Genomic DNA, 26,984 nt, shown 5'->3' with positions numbered 1-26,984 from the left:
GTCGAATTGCATCCAAAATAGTTTATGAACAACTGTGGCTTGTCGAATAACTTTCAAAATATTTATTGAAGAGTGATCACTTCACAGAAGACACAGTGCAACGTTTCGGAGCCACACAGGACTTTGCACTATGTCTTCTCTTAATTAGACTGACACAAAACAAGCATCTGGCTTTCGACTTCACTCCAACATTCCTGATATTTTTATTTCATAATGATTCATAAAATTCTGAAGCCTCACTGTAAGAATAACTTAGAAGGTGGTCTGTAGTAGTCTCCATGTTACCCTCACTCCAGGTGTACATAAAATGGCTTGCCAAATAAAAACCCAGTCTCTTGATCAGTGGTTTTCAACTTACAAGGTATAGGGGGCCTCAACCACAGCCCTTGACATTATCAAAGGGCTAAGTATGTTCAGTATACTGTATGTAATGGTAGAGAAGACTATCAGAGACTGCAGACATTCTCTAGATCAGTGGTACTCAACTCCTGTCCTCAGGACCCACTAACAGGCCATATTTTAAGTATTACCTTGGGGAGATGCAGACTAGAATACTGCAATCACTGAGCAGCAAACTATATCACCTGTAATGTATTTCAGTTATCTAGCAAACCTGGTCTGTTAGTGGGTCCTGAGGACAGGAGTTGAGAACCACTGTTCTAGATGGTCACAGACAGCTGACATGCCACAGATTAGGTTGGCAGAAGACAATGAATGATACCTAAGACGTGTTGCAAGAAGCTAGTAGAGGTCACTTTTTACCCCTTTACAAATCGATGTGTAGGCGAGGCCTATATTGGATACCTGTTTGGGAGGAATCACTCTCACAATGTGTATAATGCACCAATGCCCTTTATATAAGTCTTGAGAAAATCTGTTGAAGACAGAGATAAACCAATCTTTGGCACTAATATACACCAAGTAACACAGTCTTAGAATTTAATCAAAAATGTTATTAGAGGACAGATTCAGTTAGCGTGGGTAGTGTCCCTTCATGGTATGAGAAGGAGCCTGCCCTGAGCTATTCCTTCTTAACTGGAACCTCTCCCTGGTTAAGTACTGTATCTTATAAGTGGGTTCCTGTCCCTGACGTTTCACTCACCAGAAGTGTGCGGAAATTACATTGGGTCCCTTTTTTAAAAGGTTTCCTTAACCAAGATGGCTGCTGAAGTCACTCTAGAGTTCTGTGTCCAATCAGACTGCTTTTCTTTCTCAAGGCATTGTGCGGAATCTCTAAGGGACCATTCCCTTATAAGACACCCTTTCCCATGCAACAATGGCACTGTTCCACCTACAGGGGGTAAGAAAAACTGCACCTGCCTACAAATGTTCCCACCTTCACAGCAGACTGTTGGTGTCCAAGGGCTGCACAATATATACCAAAGGGCCACATGTTCGGCACCAGGGTTCAAAATATTTTTTAATCCCCATATGCTGCTCAGAAAAGCTCCCTCCCCAAGTGCTCTCACAATTTCCTGCGTTTTTTCCAAAACTGAGAGCTGTAATTTCAGAGCTTACATTCAACGCCATCTGCTAGTGAAATCTGGTCCAGGTATGGCATACAATGACTTTTGGCTACCCCCAATCGTCGCCCGCCGCCATCTTTCAGACCTCAATCCAGCACCATCCTCACTCCTGCTGGCCCAGGGAGTGTTCTTACTTGCACAGACTATACATCTACATCCCCTGCTCAGGTCATTACCTATATTTTTCAGCCTGCCTGCTGGATTACCTGGCTGTCATAAGCTCCACTCAATAGTGGTCTGCCGGCGTTCTGCCGAGAAAGTTCCGCTCGGCGGATAAGGACCCCCCTCTACTGCGCAGGCGCTGCAGGTGCAGTAGGATCCGGCGGAAATAGCCGAAGGTGAATAGGTGAAAATCAGCTGTACACGGCGCCTGTAAGAGGGCCCCTCGCGAGCTCGCTTCGCTCGCCATGCTTCAGACACAGCCTCGCTTCGCTCGGCTCTTTTTTATTCCCCCTCTAGGTCCACTCGGATGGTGGGAAAGGAACCTGGACCTAGGGCGCAGGCGCCGTGTACAGCTGATTGAAGATTTTGAGCTTCGGCTATCTCCGGCGGGTCATAGTAGTTCGTACTGTGCAGGCGCTGCGCCTGTGCAGTACAGGGGGGGTCCTTATCCGCCAAGGGAACTTTCTCGGCAAGACACCGGCCTCCTGTGCCTCAATCTAGCACCATCCTTACACCTGCTGGCCCGGAGAGCATTCCTTCTTACACAGATGGTACATCAGCATCCCCTGCAATGGTCCTGCTCTGTATTTTTGAGTCTGCCTGAGTGATTGCTGGATAAATCTAGCTGTTTGCCATTTTACGGTCTCCTGTGCTGACGGCGGCCATCTTGCTACACCCGGACCAGCCAAAAGGACATAGGAAGTGTCGGCGGCCATCTTGCTACACCCTGGACAGAAAAAAGGACAGAATTCTACTAACTTTAAGACTTTTAAACTTTTGTCCAAACTTTTTTTTAATCTAACTCTTTAGCTTTTCAACGGACATCTCCTCCCGACGTTACTTGGGTTGCCCCAGCCTGCAGCATCCGCCGCCGCTACCCCTTCCACCAGCACACAACCGATCACCGCCACACCAACTCTGCTCCAGGACAGAGCACGAGCGGTGCCATGGCACCTCGAGCCACTCACTTCATAACACGCACCCCAGAGCACTCTCCCATCAGGTGCACCATCAATTATTCATTTGACACCCTCTGCAGCCTAAGGAATACCGCTACAACATTACCAACCACCACCCAAACAATACTACGAAAAGAACAAGTTTTAAGAACAAATTAGAAACCAACCATCCAAAACAGGAATACACAACATCCAAGACAACACCTATCATGCGCCCTGATCAACACTAGATAAGCAGTCAAGCACAAAAAAAAAAAAATTCATGATTTTATCATTCAACACAACACAGACTGTCTCTTCATCATGGAAAGCTGGCTAACACCTGACTGTAACACCATTCTAGCAGAGTTAGTGCCTGAGAACTACCGCATCCTAACTGAGCACAGAGTCGGTCAAAGAGGAGGCTGCCTAGCAGTGATCTACAAATCTCACTTCAAGTTCACAAAACCAACTTTACGGAGCTCACTGCCATTCATGGAAACACTCACACTTCAATGTCAAACAACACCCCAGGACACCTTTCACATACTACTGTGCTACAGACCACCGGGACCAAAAACACATTTCCTTGCACCTTTTATCGAATCCATCTCTACATACACCTTGAAAACAAAAATCTCCTGCTACTTGGGGACTTTAATCTCTGGGCAAACTCCTCCCAGGACTCCATCGCTACCGCTTGCATCAACCAACTGGAAGTACTAGGCCTGCAGCAACTGATAAATGCTCCCACGCATTCTTCGGCCCATACCCTCGACCTCATCTTCAAACAAAACATGGATATTAACACACTTGATGACATGCCATTGCCTTGGACTGACCACCACGTGATCAAATTCAAAATAAACATCACTTACCAAATACCAACACACTCAACAACAATACACTGTACAAGATCACAGAAGAAACTTTACTTGCAACTCTTCAAAACTACACTATCCAACAAAATAGCGGTGTTAACCCAAAACTGCTCAACTAAAGACACACTCAACTCCCTTAACACAGCATTATTACAGACAGCAGACATGGTCGCACCAATACGCAGAGCACCCACCCGCAAAAACTATTCGGGTTGGTTCAATGACTCTCTTACATCACTGAAACAAGAACGCAGAAGAGCTGAAGGAGCATGGAGAAGGAACCCAACAATGGAAAACCACACAAATTACAAATCGCTCATCACAAGATACCGCAAAGCCATCTTCATAGCAAAAAATGAACATTTCTCCAAAACCATATCAAAAGCCATAAACCGCCCTCGAGCACTCTTCAAACTAGTCGCCCAGACTATGAACCCCACCTTTTTAGAGTCTCCAGCAAACGAAACACAAGAATTCTGCAATGAGTTATCTGATTTTTTCATTGACAAAATCGCAACCATACAGGAAATAATTCAGCAGAACATAGCACGTAACCCCCACTCGGCCAGAACAAGAAGAAAAAAACACACAAAGTTTCTACAACCACCGAGATTTACTCTGGTCCCAATCACCATTGAGACCACCAAAACCATCATCAGAAACCTCAGAGACAGCACATCGCCAAACGACATTATTCCCACAAAACTTTTGAAAGAATGTACCGACATCCTGGCACCTATCATAACATACCTCATAAACCAGTCATTTAAAGAAGGAATCGTCCCGACCTCCCTCAAGCAAGGCACAATCAAACCCCTCCTAAAGAAGCCTAACCTCGATCCCAAAGACCCAAACGACCGCAGACCTGTCACAAGCCTCAACACCTACTCCAAAATTATCGAGAAAACAGTAGTACAACAGCTACAACTCCATCTGGACACCCATAAACTCTTGGACCCACTACAATCTGGTTTATGCCCTGGCCACGGGACAGAAACTGCACTCCTCAAAATCTGGGATGACACCCTCGAAGCAGCAGATGAAGGAGAATCGTGTCTCCTGGTGCTGCTGGAACTCAGTGCAGCGTTCGACACAGTAGACCACAAAACCCTGCTCACTCGTCTCACAGAAGTAGCTGGAGTTGCAGACTCAGACTTACCCTGGTTTGCATCCTTCCTAGAGATCCGATCTCAGAAAGTGAAACTAGGAACGTTCACTTCGAAAGCACGAAAAATTACATGCGAAGTCCCTCAAGGATCACCCCTGTCGCCCGTGCTCTTTAACATCTATCTCTGCCCACTCCTCAAAATCAGCAACCAGGATCTACTTTATCACTCCTACGTGGATGACATCCAACTCTACCTACGCATTACCAAAACTGTCTCTCATTGATCGACGATTGGATGACGGAGAGCTCCCTTAAACTCAATGGATCCAAAACAGAACTCCTCTTCCTCCACGCAAACCGAAACAAAAACCCTGGCACGATGTCCACACCACTCACCATCCTCGGACAACCCATCACCCCCAGCACTAAAGCCAAAAGCCTCTGAGTCATCTTTGGCTTAAACATGACGATGGATGCACAAATAGGATCAGTAATCAGCAGATCCCACTACCTTCTTCGCCTACTGCGTAGACTCATCTCCTTCGTCCCGGAAGGAGATACAGCAGCAGTAGTTGGAACAATCATCAATTCCCGACTCAACTACGCAAATTTCCTCTACCTAAGACTTCCAAAATACCAAATTTCATGTCTACAAGCTGTACAGAACACAGCAGCCAGACTGGTAACTGGAAAAAAAAACATGAAAATCAATCACCCCGTCTCTGAGGACCCTCCATTGGCTAGCCGTGAAGGATCGAGTTACATTCAAGACCCTCTGCCTCACTCATAAATTTACACAAGGAAAAGACCCGCAATACCTCTGCGACAAAATAAAGCACTACACCCCAGGTCGCAATCTCCGGTCAACTAACCAGAATCTCCTCCACATTCCCTAGACCCGTTATAAATTAAAAGGCGAACGAAGGTTCGCAGTCCAAGGACCACGGCTATGGAATGCTCTACCTGTGGACTTCCACTTGGAAGAAAACTATCTGGCCTTCAGGAAGAAGCTCAAGACCCATCTCTTCTGAAAACCCAGATGGACACTGGCGGCAAAAGTGCCCTGAGATGATTTAGTTTGCATATGTAGCGCTATACAAGTTATTCATTCATTTATTCATTCACTTCAGTTCACCATTCGCTATAGGGAACAATGCAAAAGCCAATGTGCTGGATTGCGAATGGGAATTAGCACAGAATAACTTTTTGTGACTTTACCAAACTCATCCAAATCAGAATGACACAAAAGAGAAATCAATTGATGGGGAACACAGTTTGGTAAAATTTTAATAACAGAATGTGTCTGTCATGCAGTATATCACTTTTATTAGAAGTAACTTGAGCCAATTAGCACGTGTTGGGTATTACCCAAATTGGACAGTCAGTAACAATAATGGTACTGAATTGTCAGCCACATAGACCAACACCTCCTCCATGTGAGTCAATCCTCAGGGTGCCCATATGTAAAGTTTCTGGTCTGGTGCCCAACATATGCAAGCCCAGTGATCAGCAGAGACAGGTACCCCAGCTATTATCCCCAGGTGCCTGTTGCTAAGCCCAGGAGTGGGATAGGCACTGCCCCTTTAAAAACAATAGGTACGGGGGCGTGGCCTGGTTGGATTCCGGAATGGTCGCTTGAACACAGAGCTCCGGCCAACCGAGGAGTAAAAGCAGCCTAATAAGGGGAATAACCGCTTTAATCCATGATGGGGAAATCTAACAGGAGTGTCTCGGCCTCCTGGACACCGAAAGAGCCGAACACATAGCTCAGCCGCAACATCCCGGAGATATTCCGCACACTCCGCTCCGGCGACCACGAGGCCGCACAGACACGACAGGCCTCAGGCCCCAGTCATGACTCAGACTCTCAGCTAGAAGACGAGGATACCCGGGCTCACAGCAGTCAACCTGTCGGACCTACAGCATGTCGCAACAGACATTACCAACAACATTACGGGCACCTTGAAAGTGGCAATCTTAGACCTCAAGATGGATATTCAGGCAGTGGCGGCCCGCATAACGGACGTGGAGAAAACTACGCAGCTCCACACAGCTGCCATCAGGCAATACAGCACACATATGATGCCCAACTCTCATATCTTCATGAACTACACCGCCAAGTTGAAGACCACGATAATCGGGGCAGGAGTTAGGGGGGTACCGGAGAGCTTGGAGGCAGGCTCACTGCCCCAAGTTGTTTGTGCCATCTTTAATGACCTTTTAGACTGACCACCAGACTCCCCAATTAGATGGAGAGATTACACCGAGCCCTCAGGCCGCCCCCTCGAGATAATGAACCCCCGAGGGATGTTATATGTTGTGTAGTGAATTTTCCGCTTAAGGAAGAAATCCTGAGAAAGGCTAGAGAAAGAGGCCATATACATCACAATGGCACTGAAATTAAGCTTTTTCAGGACCTTTCTCCAACTACATTACAGAACAGGCGAGCTCTGCGCCCCCTGCTGGATCAACTTAGAGCGCGGAATATACAATACCGCTGGAAGTTTCCGTTTTGCCTGTCCGCCACCGCCAGAGGCCGCACTGCCCTCTTAAGATCGCCAGACGACCTCCCAGCCTTCTGTGAGCAGCTCAACTTACCAAGATAGAGCTTCCGGATTGATGTGCGTTCCACTTCCCGTCTAAGCCATGGAGACCGGTGACACACAATCCCTCACCCAAAGCACAGAGGCACCGCTCTAGACGCAGGAGATCGGGACCCCCCTTTCCCGGAGCTCATTCCTCCCGCCGGGATCTGGAGTATCATGCCATGGGACAACCTGTAACCCCCCGCAAGAACCACCAGGAGGCCTGACAAAACCATTTTTTTTTCTTTTTTTTTTGACATCCTGACACTACCTACGTAGGTCTGTTTTCTTCAGAGAGATTCATCTTCCTGTTACAGTTTACATTTCCCATTTTTCTATGTTATAGACTTCATGTCTCGTCTCCACTATGTTCGCCAGAGTTGTTTGCAACGTCACATGCAAGGAGAGGACCACAGCTTTCTCGCCTGCCGCTTTGACCTTGGAAAGACTTACAACATGATTCTAAACAAGGAACTGCAGATGCTGCCTGACCAGATTTCTCCTGGCTAAAGCAAAAGACTTCCACAGCACTTTTTTTTTTTTTTTTTTGTTTTGTTGACTTTTTATTTTTTTTAATTCTATATCTTAATAACCCACGTGGAAAGAATATTGGCCCAATATGCAGCGGGGAATCGAAACGCCTCTATCAAATCAGACCCTCGTGTCTTCCGATATTACCTGTCACAACCTCCAAGCCTGAAGGTAATGTGACTGATGTCGATGTATTCACCTGACCCCCCAGGACTGCAGAGGCTTCCCAGCACGTTACGGAACTAGTACTTTCATACCTGTGGCGCTTCCCATGCATTGGGTTCCTTAGAATCTACATTCCCATCAACGCCTTAGGAGACAACCTCTTCGTGAGATGAACACATACACCATTCTTAGATATTTGGGATGCGTCATATCTATATTGGCAAAGTAACCGATTTAACATTTTTCCTCCTAGGGCCACCTCCGTCCTACCTCCCATCCCTATCCCTATCCTATCCGTATATTTTTGGCATATGTATATGTATGACAACTAGGAGTCACCGAGGCAGACACATGTGGATCCCTTCTTTCTCTACAATCACGAATGTCCTCTATGTGTTATTCATTGTAGACGACATTGACATTGGGACATATTAAGAGAACAATACTCTATGATACTACCTACTACCCCCCTAACCATGTATGGGATGCCGTACAGCATGCCTCGGGGGCTCATAGGGCTATAATGTCATAAAGGTTTACATGAATCCCCAACACAGATGCTCGTTTAATGTAGATATGAGGGTAACCCTCGAAAAATCTACCCCTTTTTTATTGCCTAGCTTTAGGATGAAGAGCTACGGATATATGTCCCTATACACCTGCGGATGTAAATATTAGATTGTGCATGCCTAATGATGTGAAGCCCCCATAATATCAAGGTGGGGAGGCGAGTACATGGAGTACATGGAGCTATGGGTCATGATATCTATGTCTATGTATATTACATGTTTTGAATCTCTCTCAGTTTCCAGACGTTAGACCTATACTGGATCCCCATCGACGGGTTCTCAGGATGTTTGTGTTGAGTTTACTGTTGACATGAAGTGACTGTCCTGTTCTCATTCTTGCACTGTTCCCCCTTACACTACTACCTACTCTCACTGCTCCCTATGGCCACGGAGTAGGATTCCAGACACTCTCACCATCCCCCAGCAGCAGTACTAAGATTTAGTCTGCTGACCAACCAACTTCTTCTTTCATAGGTGGATTGGCATCTCCATTTCCACCTCTGGTACTTCTTTCCATCCTATACCTCCTCTGCCCCCACTGATCCCCTCTTCTTCTAACCTCTCTTACCCCTTGCTGGACTCTCCCCTTTTACTTCTTAGACACTTCACAAGCTCTACCCCAGCACCCCCCACAGCTGCTGGCTGGACCACCCTGACGTGAACTGACAATCTTTAGAGAAGATAAATAAAAACCCGGGCCTCGAACTTTGCTTCGAAATCCATCTATTTAAAAAAAATAAAAAATGCCTTACCACGCTCCTCTATCGCTGAAATGTGTTTCTCTTAACGCAAAAGGCCTTAACGTGCCTGAAAAGCGTTCACAGGTCCTGTCCTCCCTTACCAAGCAAAAGGCCCAATTCATCCTCCTTCAGGAGACTCACTTTCGATCTAACTCCATCCCAAAAATTACCAATCATATATACCAGACTGTCTTCCATTCCACAAATCCCACAGCAAAGACCAAAGGGGTTTCCATACTCGTTTCTAAACATGCCCCATTTAAGCTCTCAGACTCCCTATTGGACCCTGAGGGGAGATTTGTGTTCATTAAAGGTATCTATGCTTCTAAGCCAATTGTGCTGGCAAACATATATGCTCCAAATGAACACCAGGCATCTTTTTTTAGGAAAGTAAGCGACCTTTTGATCTCCTTCAAGGAGGGTGTGGTACTTTTGGGAGATGATTTCAATGTGCCCCTCAACCCAGACCTTGATACCTCCTCAGGCACCTCAACGCTGTCTTACCGAGCCCTAAGACAAATTAAACTACAACTCCAAGGTCTGGCGCTGTACGATACATGGCGCACATTGTTCCCTTCTGTAAAGGATTACACCTTCTATTCCGCCTCCTTTCAAAAATATTCACGACTGGACTATTTTTTTCTCTCCCAGCCTGACCTAACCTATCTCACACAGGCCACGATTGACCCCATGTACCTTTCTGACCACCACCCTATCTCAGTTACCCTGACCTTCCCGGACTCGATCCCAAAAACAAAAACTTGGAGACTTAACTCCTCCCTGCTAAAAGACGTGGAGTTCACCACACACCTGGCAGCAAGTATCAACACATATTTTAAGGAGAACTCCACCCCAGACATATCTCCTACCACTTTGTGGGAAGCTCACAAATGTGTGATCAGAGGGGAATTGATGGCCCAGGCAGCGAAAGTAAAAAGGAATCATCAGATCACCATAGATAACCTGATCGCCAACATTAGGCGACTGGAGGCCACACATAAACAATCCCACTCACAGCAGACACTGCAGGAGCTGATGCATTCACACTCAACGCTTTTGGAAGAACTAGGTGAACGCACTAGACGCCAGTACGTTCTTCATCAGCGAGTCTTTTATGAACAAGGTAACAAGTGCGGTAGATTACTGACTAGAGCAGTACGTGCCTCTAGACCATTTAACACAATTCACCACATACAGACCCAACAGGGCACTTTACTATCCAAAAATGAAGACATAGCCTATATAACCTAAATTCCCCCAATCTGAACTCAGACCAAGCATTACGCAGAACAGAAGCTATAAAAAGCTTCCTGACCCAATATGGCCCACAACCACTCTCATAGACACAAGCAGAGGAATTAGAGCAGCCCCTTTCAACAGATGAATTGCAGACCGCCATGCGACAGATGAAAACGGGTAAAAGTCCGGGCCCAGACGGGTTCACTCTGCAATATTACAAGTGCTTCTCCCAGACTTTAGCTCCAAAAATGTTAACTACCTTCAACTCTTTAGCTGACCCTACGAGGAACATGGGGCGTATGTTAGAGGCACACGTCGCAGTTGTCCCTAAGGGGGGAAAGGACACCACACGAGTACAAAATTACAGACCAATCTCACTACTCAATGTGGACATCAAGATCTACGCCAAAATTTTAGCCAACAGAATGTCCATTCTCCTGCCAAGCCTTATCTCGTTAGATCAGGTTGGTTTTGTCCCTGGACGTGAGGCTAGGGACAACACCATTAGAGCATTAAATCTCCATCATTGGCTCACGACCACAAAAACGCAAGGTTTTTTCTGTCATTGGATGCTGAGAAGGCATTCAACAGAGTGGCCTGGGATTACATGGGTGAGGTTCTGAAGAAGATTGGCCTTCACCCGCGTATGCTGTCCCACATCTCAGTGCTGTACTCTAACCCGAGTGTAGCTGTAAGAGTAAATGGCCACCTGTCGAACGCCTTCCCTATAAGTAACGGTACGCGTCAAGGCTGCCCCCTTTCATCTTTAATATTTGTACTCTCTTTAGAATCCCTCCTTAACAGATTAAGGGACAACTCCGACATTACAGGCCTTACAATTCAAGGAAAGGAGTATAAGGTCTCTGCTTTTGTGGACGACATTTTGCTCTCCTTGACCTCCCCAACCACCTCTATACCTAATCTACTCAAAGACATTGAACACTTCGGGACTTTATCACATCTAAAGATCAATTACGCGAAATCTCAGGCCCTAAACGTCACCCTCACAACACAGGAACTTGAACGCTGCCAATTTTCCTTTCCTTTCCAGTGGAGCCAACAGGAAATAACCTACTTGAGTATCCAAATCACTACTAAATCAGAAGACTTATACAGGGTTAATTTCCTTAAGGTCCTAAAGAAAGCTCAACTCGACTTAAAAGAATGGGGGAATCTTAATATCTCTTGGTTTGGCCGCTCCGCTCTTCTAAAAATGATAACCCTGCCGCGATTCCTTTATATTATTCAGTGCTTACCTATTAATCTTCCAGCCTCTTTTTTTGCGGCGTACAGGAAGATGTGCACACTGTTTTTATGGAAAGGCTCCCCTCCACACATTAAATTCGCCCGGCTCACGCGGCCACGGCTTAAAGGAGGCATTGGGCTTCCAGACCTCCACAAATACTTCCTAGCGAGTCACCTTGCCCGACTCGTGGACTGGAATATCCATGAGCCCGGTAAGATTTGGGTCACCTTGGAGAAGTCCTTCTCTCAACTTCCACTGGAGTCTCTCCCCTGGATCCTTCCAGGACAAGTGCCACAGGAGATATTAAAGCATCCTTTCATTTCAGCGTCGCTGGGTTCTTTTAGACGAGCAATCAAAATCTCGTCAATATCCTCCCTACCGGCCCGTTAACCCCATTGAGGGGGAACCCTGGATTTACCCCAGGGCTCTTACCATCTTTTCTCAACCAAACATGGCCACATGACAAAATGTTAGCTTACCAGTTCTATGTCGGCAAAACCCCTAGAACATATGAGAACCTAGTTGACTCGTCCCTTTTCAAATCCTTCCCCTTTTGGACATACCGACAGATCCGACACTTCCTCTCAACTCAGGGCACGACATTGACTTGGACTAGACAACTAACTCCTTTTGAGGAATTATGCACTCGATCCTCCCCACAGAGACATTTAATCTCGTACATGTACAATGCACTTATAGACAATACCACTTACACCCCAGACTCCACACACACAGCATGGGAAGTAGACCTTCAGATGACCTTTACGGAGGAGGATTGGACCCGTATCAACGAATATATACATAAGGGCTCCCTTAATGTAGCCATTCAGGAGAATGGATATAAAATCCAAACACGCTGGAATAGGACCCCGTCACTTCTACATAAATTCTCCCCAACCATCCCAGATACATGTTGGAGATGTGGAAAAGCGAAAGGTACCATGCTACACATATGGTGGGATTGCGATTCCATACAGCCATTCTGAAAGGAAGTCCACGACCTCATTTCACATATTACAACATACTCTCTGACCTACTGTCCTGCCCAATACCTCCTACACCACACTCACCTGACTAAAAACGAGTACTTTAAATCATTAGCTATGCATCTGGTGAACGCGGCTAGACTATGCATCCCGACACATTGGAGATCCACCTCCGTCCCTACAATTGGGGAGTGGTTCCGGAGGATCTCCAAGATAGAGGAGATGGAGGAGCTGGTGCACACTTCACAAGAACGAATCCAAAAATTTACGACCACATGGGCCTGTTGGGCACATTTCAAATTATCTCAACGCTATAGTACGCATAGCTCCTGAACAATCATGACCGGACCCTCAAGGGGTAACATACAGCTTAGGACACGTCCGGGTGAGAGCGCCATGCGGAGGAGACCGGGTAGACCGTAATTTTCATCGCTACCCCCTCCCCCACAACCCCACTATCTCTCCCCTTCTCAACCCGCCATCCCTCTCCCCACACTCCCACACTCTTAACGCCTATTTTCTCTGACACTTTTCCCTCCCTCTCCCCATTCACTCCTTTTCTTCCCCTTTTCCCTATCTCCCATTTTCGGACCCACACTCGGGTGCCATCTTTCTTACTTTTCTTTTTTTTCTGTTATATATCTCGTTTTTTAAATACAATCCCTATCTTCACAAAGTGGCTATCGGAACCCCTCTGAGCACTCTATAAGGGATTATGTACAGAATTACACAAGCTTGTCAAACAATAATTGAAATCTGGACTTGACATCTGCATGTTTGTATTTATGTAATATATCTGTAACTCAGAACACTGTGACAAAAAGTACTATATAATACCCTTGTTATTGCACAAGATGTTTCCTTGCATGCTTTCGTTAATAAAAACTATTATGGAAAAAAAAAAAAAAAAAACAATAGGTACAAACAGTCATCCCTCTTCCACACCAGTAGCGTACCACCAATATCTTTAGAAGAAGAAGAGAGCGGTTAGAAGGAACCGGCTGATAGAGATTAGCCAGACTACTGACAAGGTACTGTTTACTAGGACGCTTTAGAAGAATTTCTATATATATATATATATATATATATATATATATATATATATATATATACTGTATATATGAAAGCAAAATACTGCATCAATCACAGATAGAGCAGGCCACACAGCAAATCCCAAAAGAGAAATAAACAACATCCCCTAAAGTGGTTGTAAACCTCTAAAATGAAACATGAACAAAGCATATCCTTCTATAGTGTGCACTAGCTTCAATCCAAAGCACCTAGTGTGATTTCTGTCTGCTGTCTCTTCCCTCTGCTATTTGAATGAGTCACATCTGACTTTTCTTCAAGCCAAACACAAACACTTTAGCGGCCTGAGACACTTTGGGTGCCCCAAGGAGAGTAGTAATGCGGTACTTGATTACTCTTCCCGACATCATCACCCTGCCCTCCAGTGATGCCAAACCTGCCACCAGACGGCCACTGCAGCTCTTGTACGGCAACAGATTTGTGTGTGACTATCTTAGTTACCGTATTTATCGGCGTATAACACGCGCCGGTGTATAACACGCACCCGAAGTTTAGGAGGGAATTTTAAGGAAAAAAATTTTTAAGGAAAAAAACTTACATTTAAATGCCCATCAATGCAGCCTTATCAGTGTCCATCTGCAGCCTTGCACAGCCTCCATCTGCATGCTTGTCCAGTGTCATTTGCAGCCTTTGCAGCCTTGTCAGTGTCATTTGCAGCCTTGGTGTCATTTGCAGCCTTGCAGCCTTGTCAGTGCCCGTCTGCAGCCTTGTCAGTGCCCATCTGCAGCTTTGTCAGTGTCCATTTGCAGCCTTGCCCAGGCTGCAGTTAAACTGCAGTGACATGTCAGTGTCACTGCAGTTTGAAAATGGTGCCGTCGAGTACACAGAGACGGTCCTGTGTATCTCGGCGGCTCTCGGCGCTTTCGGCTCCTCTCTTAGTCCCACCCGGGATGGGCGTGACTGTGAGCGGAGCCGAGCGCTGCCCATATACATAGATAGCCTCGGCTAGGTTTGGCTAGCTCCGCTCACAGTCACGCGCAGTCCCTGTGTGCATCATAGGGCGGGACTGGGCGCAACTGTGAGCGGAGATAGCCGAACCTAGCCTAGTACACTCGGCTATCTATGTATATCGGCGGCCGGCGCTCGCTCTGCTCACAGTCAGCAGAGGATCGGTGGGGATCGGCGTATAACACGCACCTGCGATTTTCTCCTGATTTTAGGGGGAAAAAAGTGCGTGTTATACGCCGATAAATACGGTACATGGTTGACCATAGTCCAGTCGGAATTCAATAATGTGTCCAGGTTTCAGTCCGCCTGAAACCTGGACACATGATTCAAAACCCGAACTGTCCGGGTGAATCCCGTACAGGTGGCAACCCTACATCTGACAGGTTATGCTGACACCACAGAATCCCAGTGGATGACCCGGGTTCCCCTCTAGCACACAGAAGGTGGTTTACAGCCTCAGGTCTGCATGTTTCCCTTTGAGACAGTACTTTTACACTCAGCTCTCTGCTCTGTACTATGCACTGTGTGATGTCAGATCCCCACCCCCTGCCTGCTGTAGCTCAGAAATGATGTGTAAAACATGTGCTTTAGAAGGCTATAGAGGGGCTGCAGATAAACAGGTATAACTTATGTAGGATCATTTTTTCCATCTTTGTGTATCACCTGAGGCTAGTCACTTCAGTGGGTAAATGTAAGGGTTAACAACCACTTTGCATATCCATTGCTGGGCAATTTCGATGACTTGCAGTTTGAATGATTTTGTGTAGATTAAAGGTCTCAAAGTGTATGTACAAGATTATGTGACATGCTATATGTCTCTGTACCTTTTGACACAGACATCAATTTTTCTGAATTGTTGATGGATCCAGCCTTTGCAAGGGCGTATGTGGCAATTGCAACAGAGTATGGTTTTTCCAGATCTGCATACTGGCCCAGCAGGAAGCTGGCTGCATTTGCAATACTAAGCTTTAGGTTCTATGAAAAAAAAAGGAAAGAAAAAGTAAAGGGTTAATGAAGTTGAGCTCAAGATGATAGGGCATAGTTGCAGGAAATGAGGAGGGTACAATGGTTCCTGAGCCCATGAGATTCCTTGCCACTCATAACTGTTATTCCTCCCTTAATTTCCACTGTGTTCACATTCCATTCCATACTAAATAAAGAAGCAGGGGTATTGGTATGCTGGGTGGATTTTAGGAAAGCACTTTATACTATAGATCTTTATATACCCAATACTTTATTTATTATGGTTAGAATAAAAAAAAAGTTTAACCACTTCAATACTGGGCACTTTCCTCCCTTCCTGCATAGACCAATTTTCAGCTTCCTGCGCTGTTGCATTTTGAATGACAATTGCGCGGACATGCAACACTGCACCCAAACAACATTTTTATCTTTTTTTTCCCACAAATAGAGCTTTCTTTTGGTGGTATTTGATCACCGTTTTTCTTTTTGCGTTACAAATAAAAAAAGACCGAAATGGGCATCCTCGATGGGTCTGCACTGATAATCAATGCGCTGATTATCAGCGCAGACCCCCTCTGTCTGTGATTGGACACAGCTGATCATGTGATTGGACACAGCTGATCATGTGGTAAAGAGCCTGAGTCAGAGGCTCTTTACCAAGATCGGAGATGCGGTGTGTCAGACTGACACACTACACCACACCACTACACCACACCACACCTACACCATTGCCACATTGTGCGCCCCTGTGGGAGCGCGCTAGCGGCTCAACCAGCTGGACGTCATATGATGCCCAGTCAGGATAATTGAACCATTTTTCAGCCGTCATTCTGCATATGGCAGGCGGGAAGTGGTTATATTTTTATATATTTTTTTTTTATATTTTTAAATATTTTTTTTATAGGTAAACTTGAAATAGGGATTTTGCATTCTTGTTTTTGGCCAGCAGTTGGACCATTAGGGTCACAGGTTTTGCTGTCCATCCTCGTCTGCTTTGCTGAAAAATCTGTTGTTTACAGAGCTCAATAGCACAGGCCAACAATGCATCCACAATGGATGCATTTACAGTCTGTGCCTAGGTAATAAGACAAATATAAGAATGAAAGCTGGGGACCATGTACCTTTAAAAACAGGTCAGCAGTAGCACACCTCTGTGTTTCTGTCCTCACAGGTTTTCTTTAAAGGTACAGGTGTTATTTGATCCTGTCTTTAATACCTAGAGTATAACTGACCAATAGCAATCACTATATTCTCAAAACCCTTTCCATACACTGAACCCCCCACCCCCACCCCCACTCCATTCCAGTCTACTGACTCATTAGGTAGTTGAGCCAGAATTAGAATGACATCCCCAGAGCTTGAATCATTAATTTAAAAAAATCAGTATTGGCAACTTTCATATTGCTGTTGTCACAACAAGTGCCCTTTGCTACATTAGAAACTGTGTCTCCATCTAAGGCTACATTTACACAGATGCCCAGAAGCGGATAGTTTGCCGCTTCTGGGGGCAGCAACATTCAGTGCCATTGCCATATGCAAACTGGGTGATTAGCTGAGGTCAGTTGGTGTGCGTCCAGAACTACACAGAAACGTGACCCTGGGCACACTCTCTCTGCGCCCAGGGTTCGTTGGAGGCCTAAATACACCGATTTTTGCTGGCGGCACTCATGCTGAAAAAGTTCAGTGTAGAAGAAGCGCAGACAGAACAGAAGCCTTTGGAATAACATTTGAATAAGGACTGAAAAGGATCTTTAGATGTTACACCTATGCTTCTTACTCTGTATAGATAAATGGATACTAGCTATGTCTTCTAAAGTGTAATATCCTTTCCAGATGCTGGATTCTCATTCAATGTCAGTTGTGAGTTGAACAGTGTCAGTTGTATGGCTAGTTTACTTACATTCACATGTGCATTGCAGGACTCCTCACTCTCCAACAATGCAATCAGGACAAAGGCTGTGAGAGCAACATCTGGTTCTTTGGATCCTTTCAATCCACCCTATGAGAGGAAAGAGAGGAAGAATATATGAAAAGCCATGTTGGAGCCTTGCATTTTTCACTGGCAGGTAATGAGGAACATAGATCTTAGCCTAGGACAGTGATGGCGAACCTTGGCACCCCAGATTTTTTGGAACTACATTTCCTATGATGCTCAACTACACTGCAGAGTGCATGAGCATCATGGGAAATGTAGTTCCAAAAGATCTGGGGTGCCAAGGTTCGCCATCACTGGGCTAGGATCTTCACCAATATATAATGTTGAATATTGGATTGGGTAAAATAATTGAAAACGGTTCATGATACTTCTTCCAAAGCAATAAATTAAGAACATCACTTTTCCATAATTAGGCCAGGACTAGGTTGGACTTTAACATTAAAGTGTATGTCAAGCCAAAAAAAAAAAAAAAAAATTAACTGGACTGATTCTTTAATTAATGAAGTCATCTCACTACTTATCCAATGTGCTTCTTCAGTTCAGAGTGTCAGAGACATACCCCGCCATTTTTAGCCAAACTGGTAACCCAGCCACCTAAATCCAATAACCATAGAATGTGTCAAAGCAGATATGTATTCTCCAAGAATAAGGTGGGAGGTGTAAAAATTGGGAATTCACCCTATTCTGCACATGGTGTCACGAAATCTCGGATAGTTTTTTCTGTTCTAGTTGCCTAAAGGTGTAATTTGCAATCAAATTGCAAGGTAGGCAGGGGTATTTTTCTTAGAGAATAGGTGCAGGAACTCACCCCTTCTGAGTAACCCCTTGTCTCTACCCCATACCCACCTTTGAGCAACAAAAGATCCATCCCAGCAACATTCGATTCCCCCCCCCCGTTGCAACAATAGATCTCCCAGCAGCCAGCAATTATAGACCTCTCCCTCAACAACAGATCCCCTGCCAGCAATAATAGACCCTTACACAAAAACAGATTCCCCACCCCAGTAACAATAGTTTCCAAACAGCCGGCATTGAAACACCCTCCAGCACACCCCACACACCTTGCTATTAGATACATTCAGTGCTGGAACTGCGTTCCCCCATGTTGCCACTGAAAAAAGCCCTGAAGGTAGGTATGTTAAAATGGTATATATGTTAGGGATGGTTGTTTCAGTTTGACTGATATAGATGGCCTCCTCCAAGCATCCTGCATACCACTTTTATTCTGTCCAAAATGTACACCCTTGATCAAATGCTGCGCCCCCACGTCACTATATATATATATATATATATATATATATATATATATATATATATATATATATATATATATATATATATATATATATATATATATACAGTTGTGCTAAAAATTTGCATACCCTGGCAGAAATTTTGGCATTAATATTGAAAATATGACTGAACATGCCAAAAAACTCTTTTATTTAAGGATAGCAATCACATGAAGTCATTTGTTATCACATAGTTTTTTGGATCCTTTTTAAATCATAATGTTCGCAGAAATCACCCAAATGGCCCTGATGAAAAATTTACATACCCTGGAATGTTTGGCCTTGGTACAGACACAGAAGGTGGCACACACAGGTTAAAATGGCAATTAAAGGTTAATTTCCCACATGTGTGGCTTTTTAAATCACAATTAGTGTCTGTGTATAAAAAGTCAATGAGTTTGTTAGCTCTCACGTGGATGCACTAAGCAGGCTAGACACTGAGCCATGAGGAGGTAGAAAAGAACAGTCAGCGGCGGTTCACATTAGAAAAGCGGCACGACTTGCAGGTCGCCTCACCGAGGCGACCTGCACACGACTGCCGCGGCGATTTGCAAGACGACTTCTGTATAGAAGTCTATGCAAGTCGCCCCCAAAGTAGTACAGGAACCTTTCTTCTAAGTCGGAGCGACTTGCGTCGCTCCGATTAGAACGGTTCCATTGTACAGAACGGGAGGCGACTTGTCAGGCGGCTAGGTCCGCTGACAAGTCGCCCCCGTGTGAACCGAGCATCAAAAGACCAAGGTGATGAAACTTTACAAATATGGAAAAGGATATAAAAAGATATCCAAAGCCTTGATTATGCCAGTCAGTACTGTTCAATCACTTAATAAGAAGTGGAATATTTGGGGATCTCTTGATTAGGGATGAGCTTCGAGTTCGACTCGAACATCGGCTGTTCACAAGTTCGCCGAACAGCGAACAATTTGGGGTGTTCGCGGCAAATTCGAATGCCGCGGAACACCCTTTAAAAGTCTATGGGAGAAATCAAAAGTGCTAATTTTAAAGGCTTATATTCATGGTATTGTCATAAAAAGTGTTTGGGGACCTGGGTCCTGCCCCAGGGGACATGGATCAATGCAAAAAAAGTTTTAAAAATGGCCATTTTTTCAGGAGCAGTGATTTTAATAATACTTAAAGTGAAACAATAAAAGTGTAATATCCCTTTAAATTTCGTACCTGGGGGGTGTCTATGGTATGCCTGTAAAGGGGCGCATGTTTAGAACAGTCTGACACAAAATGACATTTCAAAGGAAAAAAAGTCATTTAAACTACTCACGGCTATTAATGAATTGCCGGTCCGACAATACACATAAAAGTTCATTGATAAAAATGGCATGGGAATTCCCCACAGGGGAACCCCGAACCAAAATTTAAAAAAGAAAATGACGTGGGGGGTCCCCCTAAATTCCGTACCAAACCCTTCAGGTCTGGTATGGACATTAAGGGGAACCCCGGCCAAAATTTAAAAAAAAAAAATGGCGTGCGGTCCCCCTCAAAATCTATACCAGACCCTTCAGGTCTGGTATGGATTTTAAGGGGAACCCCGCGCCAAAATAAAAAAAAAAAAACTGCGTGGGGTCCCCCCAAAAATCCAGACCCTTATCCGAGCACGCAAACTGGCAGGCCGCAGGAAAAGAGGTGGGGACGAGAGAGCGCCCCCCCCGAACCGTACCAAGCCACATGCCCTCAACATTGGGAGGGTGCTTTGGGGTAGCCCCCCAAAACACCTTGTCCCCATGTTGATGAGGACAAGGGCCTCATCCCCACAACCCTGGCCGGTGGTTGTGGGGGTCTGCGGGCGGGGGGCTTATCGGAATCCGGAAGCCCCCTTTAACAAGAGGACCCCCAGATCCCCGCCCTCCACCCATGTGAAATGGTAAGAAGGTACAAAAGTACCCCTACCATTTCACAAAAAAAGTGTCAAAAATGTTAAAAATGACAAGAGACAGTTTTTGATAATTCCTTTATTTAAATGCTTCTTCTTTCTTCTATTTTCTATCTTCCTTCGGTTTCTTCCTCCATCTTCTTCTTCTGGTTCTTCTGGTTCTGCTGGTTCTTCTGGTTCTTCTGGTTCTTCCTCCGGTGTTCTCGTCCGGGATCTTCCTCCGCGGCGTCGGCGTCTTCTTCCCTTCTTCTCTGGGCCGCTCCGCATCCATGATGGCATGGAGGGAGGCTCCCGCTGTGTGACGCTTCTCTCTTCATCTTCTCTCTTCATCTTCTTCTCTTCATCTTCTTCTCTTCATCTTCTTCTCTTCATCTTCTTTTTGGGCATCTATGATGGCATGGAGGGAGGCTCCCACTGTGTGACGCTTCTCCTCTTCTGACAGTTCTTAAATAACGGGGGGCGGGGCCACCCGGTGACCCCGCCCCACTCTGACGCACGGGGAAGTCCCGTCAAGTCACCGTGCGTCAGAGGAGGGCAGGGTCACCCCCGTTATTTAAGAGCCGTCAGAAGAGGAGAAGCGTCACACAGCGGGAGCCTCCCTCCATGCCATCATGGATGCAGAGCGGCCCGAAAAGAAGATGAAGACAAGAAGATGAAGAGAAGAAGATGAAGAAAAAAAGATGAAGAGAAGAAGATGAAGAGAGAAGCGTCACACAGCGGGAGCCTCCCTCCATGCCATCATGGATGCGGAGTGGCCCGAGGAGAAGAAGGGAAGAAGACGCCGACGCCGCAGAGGAAGATGCCGGACGAGAACACTGGAGGAAGAACCAGAAGAACCAGAAGAACCAGAAGAAGAAGAAGATGGAGGAAGAAACTGAAGGAAGATAGAAGAAAGAAGAAAGAAGAAGCATTTAAATAAAGGAATTGTCAAAAAATGTCTCTTGTCATTTTTAACATTTTTGACACTTTTTTAGTGAAATGGTAGGGATAAAAGTACCCCCTTACCATTTCACACAGGGGGGAGGGCCAGGATCTGGGGGTCCCCTTGGTAAAGGGGGCTTCCAGATTCTGATAAGTCCCCCTCCCGCAGACCCCCACAACCACCGGCCAGGGTTGTGGGGATGAGGCCCTTGTCCTCATCAACATGGGGACAAGGTGTTTTGGGGGGCTACCCCAAAGCACCCTCCCAATGTTGAGGGCATGTGGCCTGGTACGGTTCAGAAGTGGGGGTGCTCTCTCGTCCCCCCCTCTTTTCCTGCGGCCTGCCAGGTTGCGTGCTCGGATAAGGGTCTGGTATGGATTTTTAGGGGGACCCCACGCCATTTTTTTTTTTTTTTGGCGCGGGGTTCCCCTTAAAATCCATACCAGACCTGAAGGGTCTAAGGGTCTGGTATAGATTTTGAGGGGGACCCCACGCCATTTTTTTTTTTTTTGGCCGGGGTTCCCCTTAATATCCATACCAGACCTGAAGGACCTGGTATGGAATTTAGGGGGACCCCTCACGTCATTTTTTTTTTTTAATTTTGGTTCGGGGTTCCCATGCCGTTTTTATCAATGAACTTTTATGTGTATTGTCGGACCGGCAATTCATTAATAGCCGCGAGTAGTTTTAAATGACTTTTTTTCCTTTGAAATGTCATTTTGCTGTCAGACTGTTCTAAACACGGGAAACATGCACCCCTTTACAGGCATACTATAGACACCCCCCAGGTACGAAATTTAAAGGGATATTACACTTTTATTGTTTCACTTTAAGCATTAATAAAATCACTGCTCCCGAAAAAACGGCCATTTTTAAAACTTTTTTTTGCATTGATCCTTGTCCCCTGGGGCAGGACCCTGGTCCCCAAACACTTTTTATGACAATAACTTGCATATAAGCCTTTAAAATTAGCACTTTTGATTATTCATGTTGGTTTCCCATAGACTTTAACGGTGTTCGCGTGTTCGAACAAATTTTTTGCCTGTTCGCAAGTTCTGGTGCAAACCGAACAGGGGAGTGTGCGGCTCATCCCTACTCTTGATACCAAGCCAAGGTCAGGTAGATCAAGAAAGATTTCAGCCACAACTGCCACAGGAACTGTTCGGGATACAAAGAAAAACCCCACAGGTAACCTCAGGAGAAATACAGGTTGCTCTGGAAAAAGATGGTGTGGCTGGTTTTAAGAAGCATAATATGATGATACTTTAACAAAAAAGAGCTGCATGGTCAAGTTACCAGAAAGAAGCCTTTACTGTAGAAGCTCCAAAAAAAAGCCTGGATATAATATATGCCCAACAACACCTTGACATGCATCATTGGCTTTTTTGTGGCATTGGCGCAGTAAAGGCTTCCTTCTGGCAGATCAACCAAGCAGCTCTTTTTTTGTTTAAAGTGGAGTTCCATCCCCAAAAAAAAAAAAAATAGTAATGTTCTTAAAAAATAATAAAAAAATAACATGTGGAGAAAATTTTTTTTTTTACTCACCTCTAAATGCCTGTTGCTAGGGGGTCCCTCACAGTCTGCCTCCTTCGGTGCCTGGGCTCCTGACGTCACTTCCCTCGGCGCAGGAAGGGAGATCGCCTCTCCACCCTCCCTCTTGTCAATCATCTGGGACATGTGACTGGTCCCAGATGATTGCGGGGCCAGTGATGGTGCGCGGCGCGGCTCCCGAATGTGCAGTGGATGCCCGGCTGTGAAGCCACAGCCGGGTCCCCACAGTTGAAATGCCGGCGCCGCCGAGTGGAGGGGGGGATGAGCGGGGCTTCGATCCCCCGCATCGCTGGACCCTGGAACAGGTAAGTGTCCGATTAAAAGTCAGCAGCTGCAGTATTTGTAGCTGCTGACTTTTATTTTATTTTTTTTTAAATGGGAACCCCGCTTTAAGTATCGTTGTTGTGCTCCTTAAAAACAACCACACTGTCTTTTTGGAGAGCAGCCTGTATTTCTCATGCGGTTACCTGGGGGTTTTTCTTTGTATTCTGAGCAATTCTTCCTCCAGTTGTGGCTGCAATCTTTCATGGTCTACCTGACCTTGGCTTGGAATCAAAAGAGCCCCTAATTTTTCACTTCCTAATAAGTGATTAAACAGTACTGACTGGCACATTCAAAGCTTTGGATATCTTTTTATATCCTTTTCCATCTTTGTAAAGTTTCATTACCTTGTTACGCAGGTCTTATGACTGTTCTTTTCTACCTCCTCATGGCTCAGTGTCTAGCCTGTTTAATGCATCCACGTAAGAGCTAACAAACTCTTTAACTATTTATACACAGACACTAATGGTGATTTAAAAAGCCACAAATGTGGGAAATTTACCTACCTTTAATTGCCATTTTAACCTGTGTGTGCCACCTTCTGTGTCTGTACCAAGGCCAAACATTTCAGGGTATGTAAACTTTTTATCAGGGCCATTTGGGTGATTTCTGTTATTGTTATGACTTAAAAATTATACCACACCTTGGCTTAATGAACAGAGAAAAATTTTAATCCTTTAGGACATTTATGTTTCATGTTCTTGTTTTGAAAGCTTTCTTTTTCAGTTTACTCTGCAAGTAGAAAAAGGAGCACATAGATATTGGACTATAGAGGCCACAGGAGTACGACAATCAATATTATAAAATATTTTAATTTATTTCATAGAAAGAATTAAAAACATCACATAATACATGTGCATCTGACTGTATTAAAGCAATAGTGCTAATAAATCCCACTGTTTTATCTCTGTGCACTATGACAGTGAGTATTGATATATTAGGTCTTCATACACCAACGCGTTATGCAATGATTTGTGTGTATGATCAGTGTGGGGTAGCATTAGCATGTCATCTCCCTGGGCAGGCGCTGAAGCATACAGGGGACTTAAAGTAGAAGTATGGGCAAAACTTTTTTTTTATTTTGGATAGAGTAAGGGAGGGTTATAACCCCTGTCAGATTTTTTTTTGCCATCTCTGTCCCATTGCAGAGCTTTTGCTTCACTTCCTGTCCCATATCCAAACAGGAAGTGAGAGGAAATCTCTGCAAATTAAAGGAATTTTTTGGGGACCCCCAGCTCACCAGAACTAATGTCCCCATTGGAAAATTTCCCCTCTATTACTTTTCTAGGGACAACCCAAAATTATTATTTTTTTTTTTACTTTCACTTTCAATGATAATGGTAAACAGGACAAATAGAGAGGGTGAATCACCTTAACAGGGGCACAGACAGCAATAAAAATTGATAGGAGCTCTAATCACTCTGCACTCTGTCCAAAACTGGAAAAAAGTTTTGCCTTTAGTTATACTTTAAACCACTGTGGATTAACCAGGGGTGGGGGGTAATTGAAATACAGTGGATATAAGAAGTCTACACACCCTGGGTAAAATGTTAGGTGTCTATGATGTAACAAAATGAGACAGAGATAAATCATTTCAGAACTTTTTCTTTTGAAATCTTTTAGGTGAAGGGAAGTAAAAATAAAAAAATAAAATAATATGGTTGCATAAGTGTGCACACCCTAAACTAATACTTTGTTGAAGCAACTTTTGATGTTATTACAGCTCTCAGTCTTTTGGGTATGAGTCTATCAGCATGGCACATCTTGACTTGGCAATATTTGCCCACTCTTCTTTGCCAAAACACTACAAATCTGTCAGATTGCGAGGGCATCTCCTGTGCACAGCCCTCTTCAGATCACCTCACAGATTTTCAATCGAATTCAGGTCTGTGCTCTGGCTGGGCCATTTCAAACCTTTAATCCTCTTCTGGTGAAGCCATTCATTTGTTGATTTGGATGTATGCTTTGGGTTGTTATCATGCCGAAAGATGAAGTTCCTCTTCATGTTCAGCTTTCTAGCAGAAGCCTGAAGGTTTTGTGTCAATATTGACTGGTATTTGGAACTGTTCATAATTCCCTTGACTAAGGCCCCTGTTCCAGCTGAAGAAAAACAACTTTAAAGCATGAAGCTGCCACCACCATGCTTCACTGTATATATATATACATGGAGGCATCCAAATCATGAAAAGTATCCTTGATCTTGTCCAAAGATATATACAATAGTATATTATATTTGATCATTTTGATTTTTGTGTCAGGAGGATAACGAAGGACATCCAGTTCACCAGGTGGTCTGACCAGTGGTTTAAGTCCCCTCTATGCTTCAGCGCCCAGGGAGATGATGTGCTAATGCTACCCTACACTGAGATGAGTGCTAAATGGTTTTCATAGCACTAATAAAGCAAATCTTTGTGAAACCCGTTGGCGTATAAAGACCTAGTATATCAATACTCACCGTCATAATGAACAAACATAAAACAATGGGATTTATTAGCACCATTGCTTTTATACAGTCAGATGTACATGTATTATGTGATGTTTTTAATGTTTTCTGTTGAGTAATATTTTATAATATTGATTGTTATGCTCCTTCTGTGGCCTCTATAGTCTGATATCTATGTGCTCCTTTTCCTATACATATATACAACACAGATGATGGTCATGAGTGTCACAATATTCTATGTACTCTGCAGGTAGGTAGTGCCAAGTTTAATAGTTATACTTTTAACCAGTGTAGCGCTATGTTTCCATTAAATAACTCAATGGGGTTGATTTACTTAAGGCAAAAAAACTGTGCACTTTGCAGAGGGCAGTTGCCCTCTGCAAGTGCAATTGCTCCAGAGCTTAGAAAATGAGGTAAGGCGTCACTTTGCAAAGAGTACCCAATCCCGTGCAAGGAAAATTTAAAAAACTGCATTTTTGTTTGCACATGATTGGATGATAGAAGTCAGCAGAGCTGCTCATTTACCAAGCTCTGGAGCAACTGCTCTTGAAGAGGGTAACTGCACCTTGCAAAGTGCACAGTCTTTTTCCCTTTAGTAAATCAACCCCAATGTGTCAGTTTTGCAAATAAGCAAATATAAACAAATTGTAAAATACAATCCCAAAATTCATAAATCAGTGAAAATTCATAAACATCTAAATATAAGATGTAAACTTAATCTTCATAAAGTGCATTAGTGCATAGTTCATTAATAAAGTCCATCAGAGGATTCCAACTTCTGGTGACTGTGCAATCCCACACACCATTAAATTCTTCAGCAATCCTCCTCAGTGCCCTTCACCCCCCTGTAGGTGGCCTCTCTCCTGCTTCAATGGACCTCACTGGTTAGAGGAGGTCATAAATGTATTATAAGGGTATACAGGCACTTCTCTACTACTCAGGCTCCACAGTATGATGA

General features: G+C 44.6%; 1 protein-coding gene across 1 annotated transcript in view; it reads right to left on the bottom strand.

Annotated features, from left to right (window-relative positions):
• The window catches only part of C3 (complement C3), a 130,189-nt gene that overhangs the window by 38,544 nt on the left and 64,661 nt on the right, over nt 1-26,984 (bottom strand). The window contains exons 27-28 of the mRNA XM_073622812.1: nt 17,577-17,675; nt 15,538-15,688 (exon numbers count right to left, since the gene is read on the bottom strand). Coding sequence (XP_073478913.1) covers nt 15,538-15,688; nt 17,577-17,675 — 250 coding nt within the window. The remainder of the gene's footprint in view (nt 1-15,537; nt 15,689-17,576; nt 17,676-26,984) is intronic.

Source organism: Aquarana catesbeiana, linkage group LG03 (genome assembly GCF_042186555.1).
Source record: "Aquarana catesbeiana isolate 2022-GZ linkage group LG03, ASM4218655v1, whole genome shotgun sequence".
Classification (NCBI taxonomy): Eukaryota; Metazoa; Chordata; class Amphibia; order Anura; family Ranidae; genus Aquarana; species Aquarana catesbeiana.
Note: the sequence above shows the minus strand (reverse complement) of the source record. Positions and strands in the feature narration are given on the sequence as shown.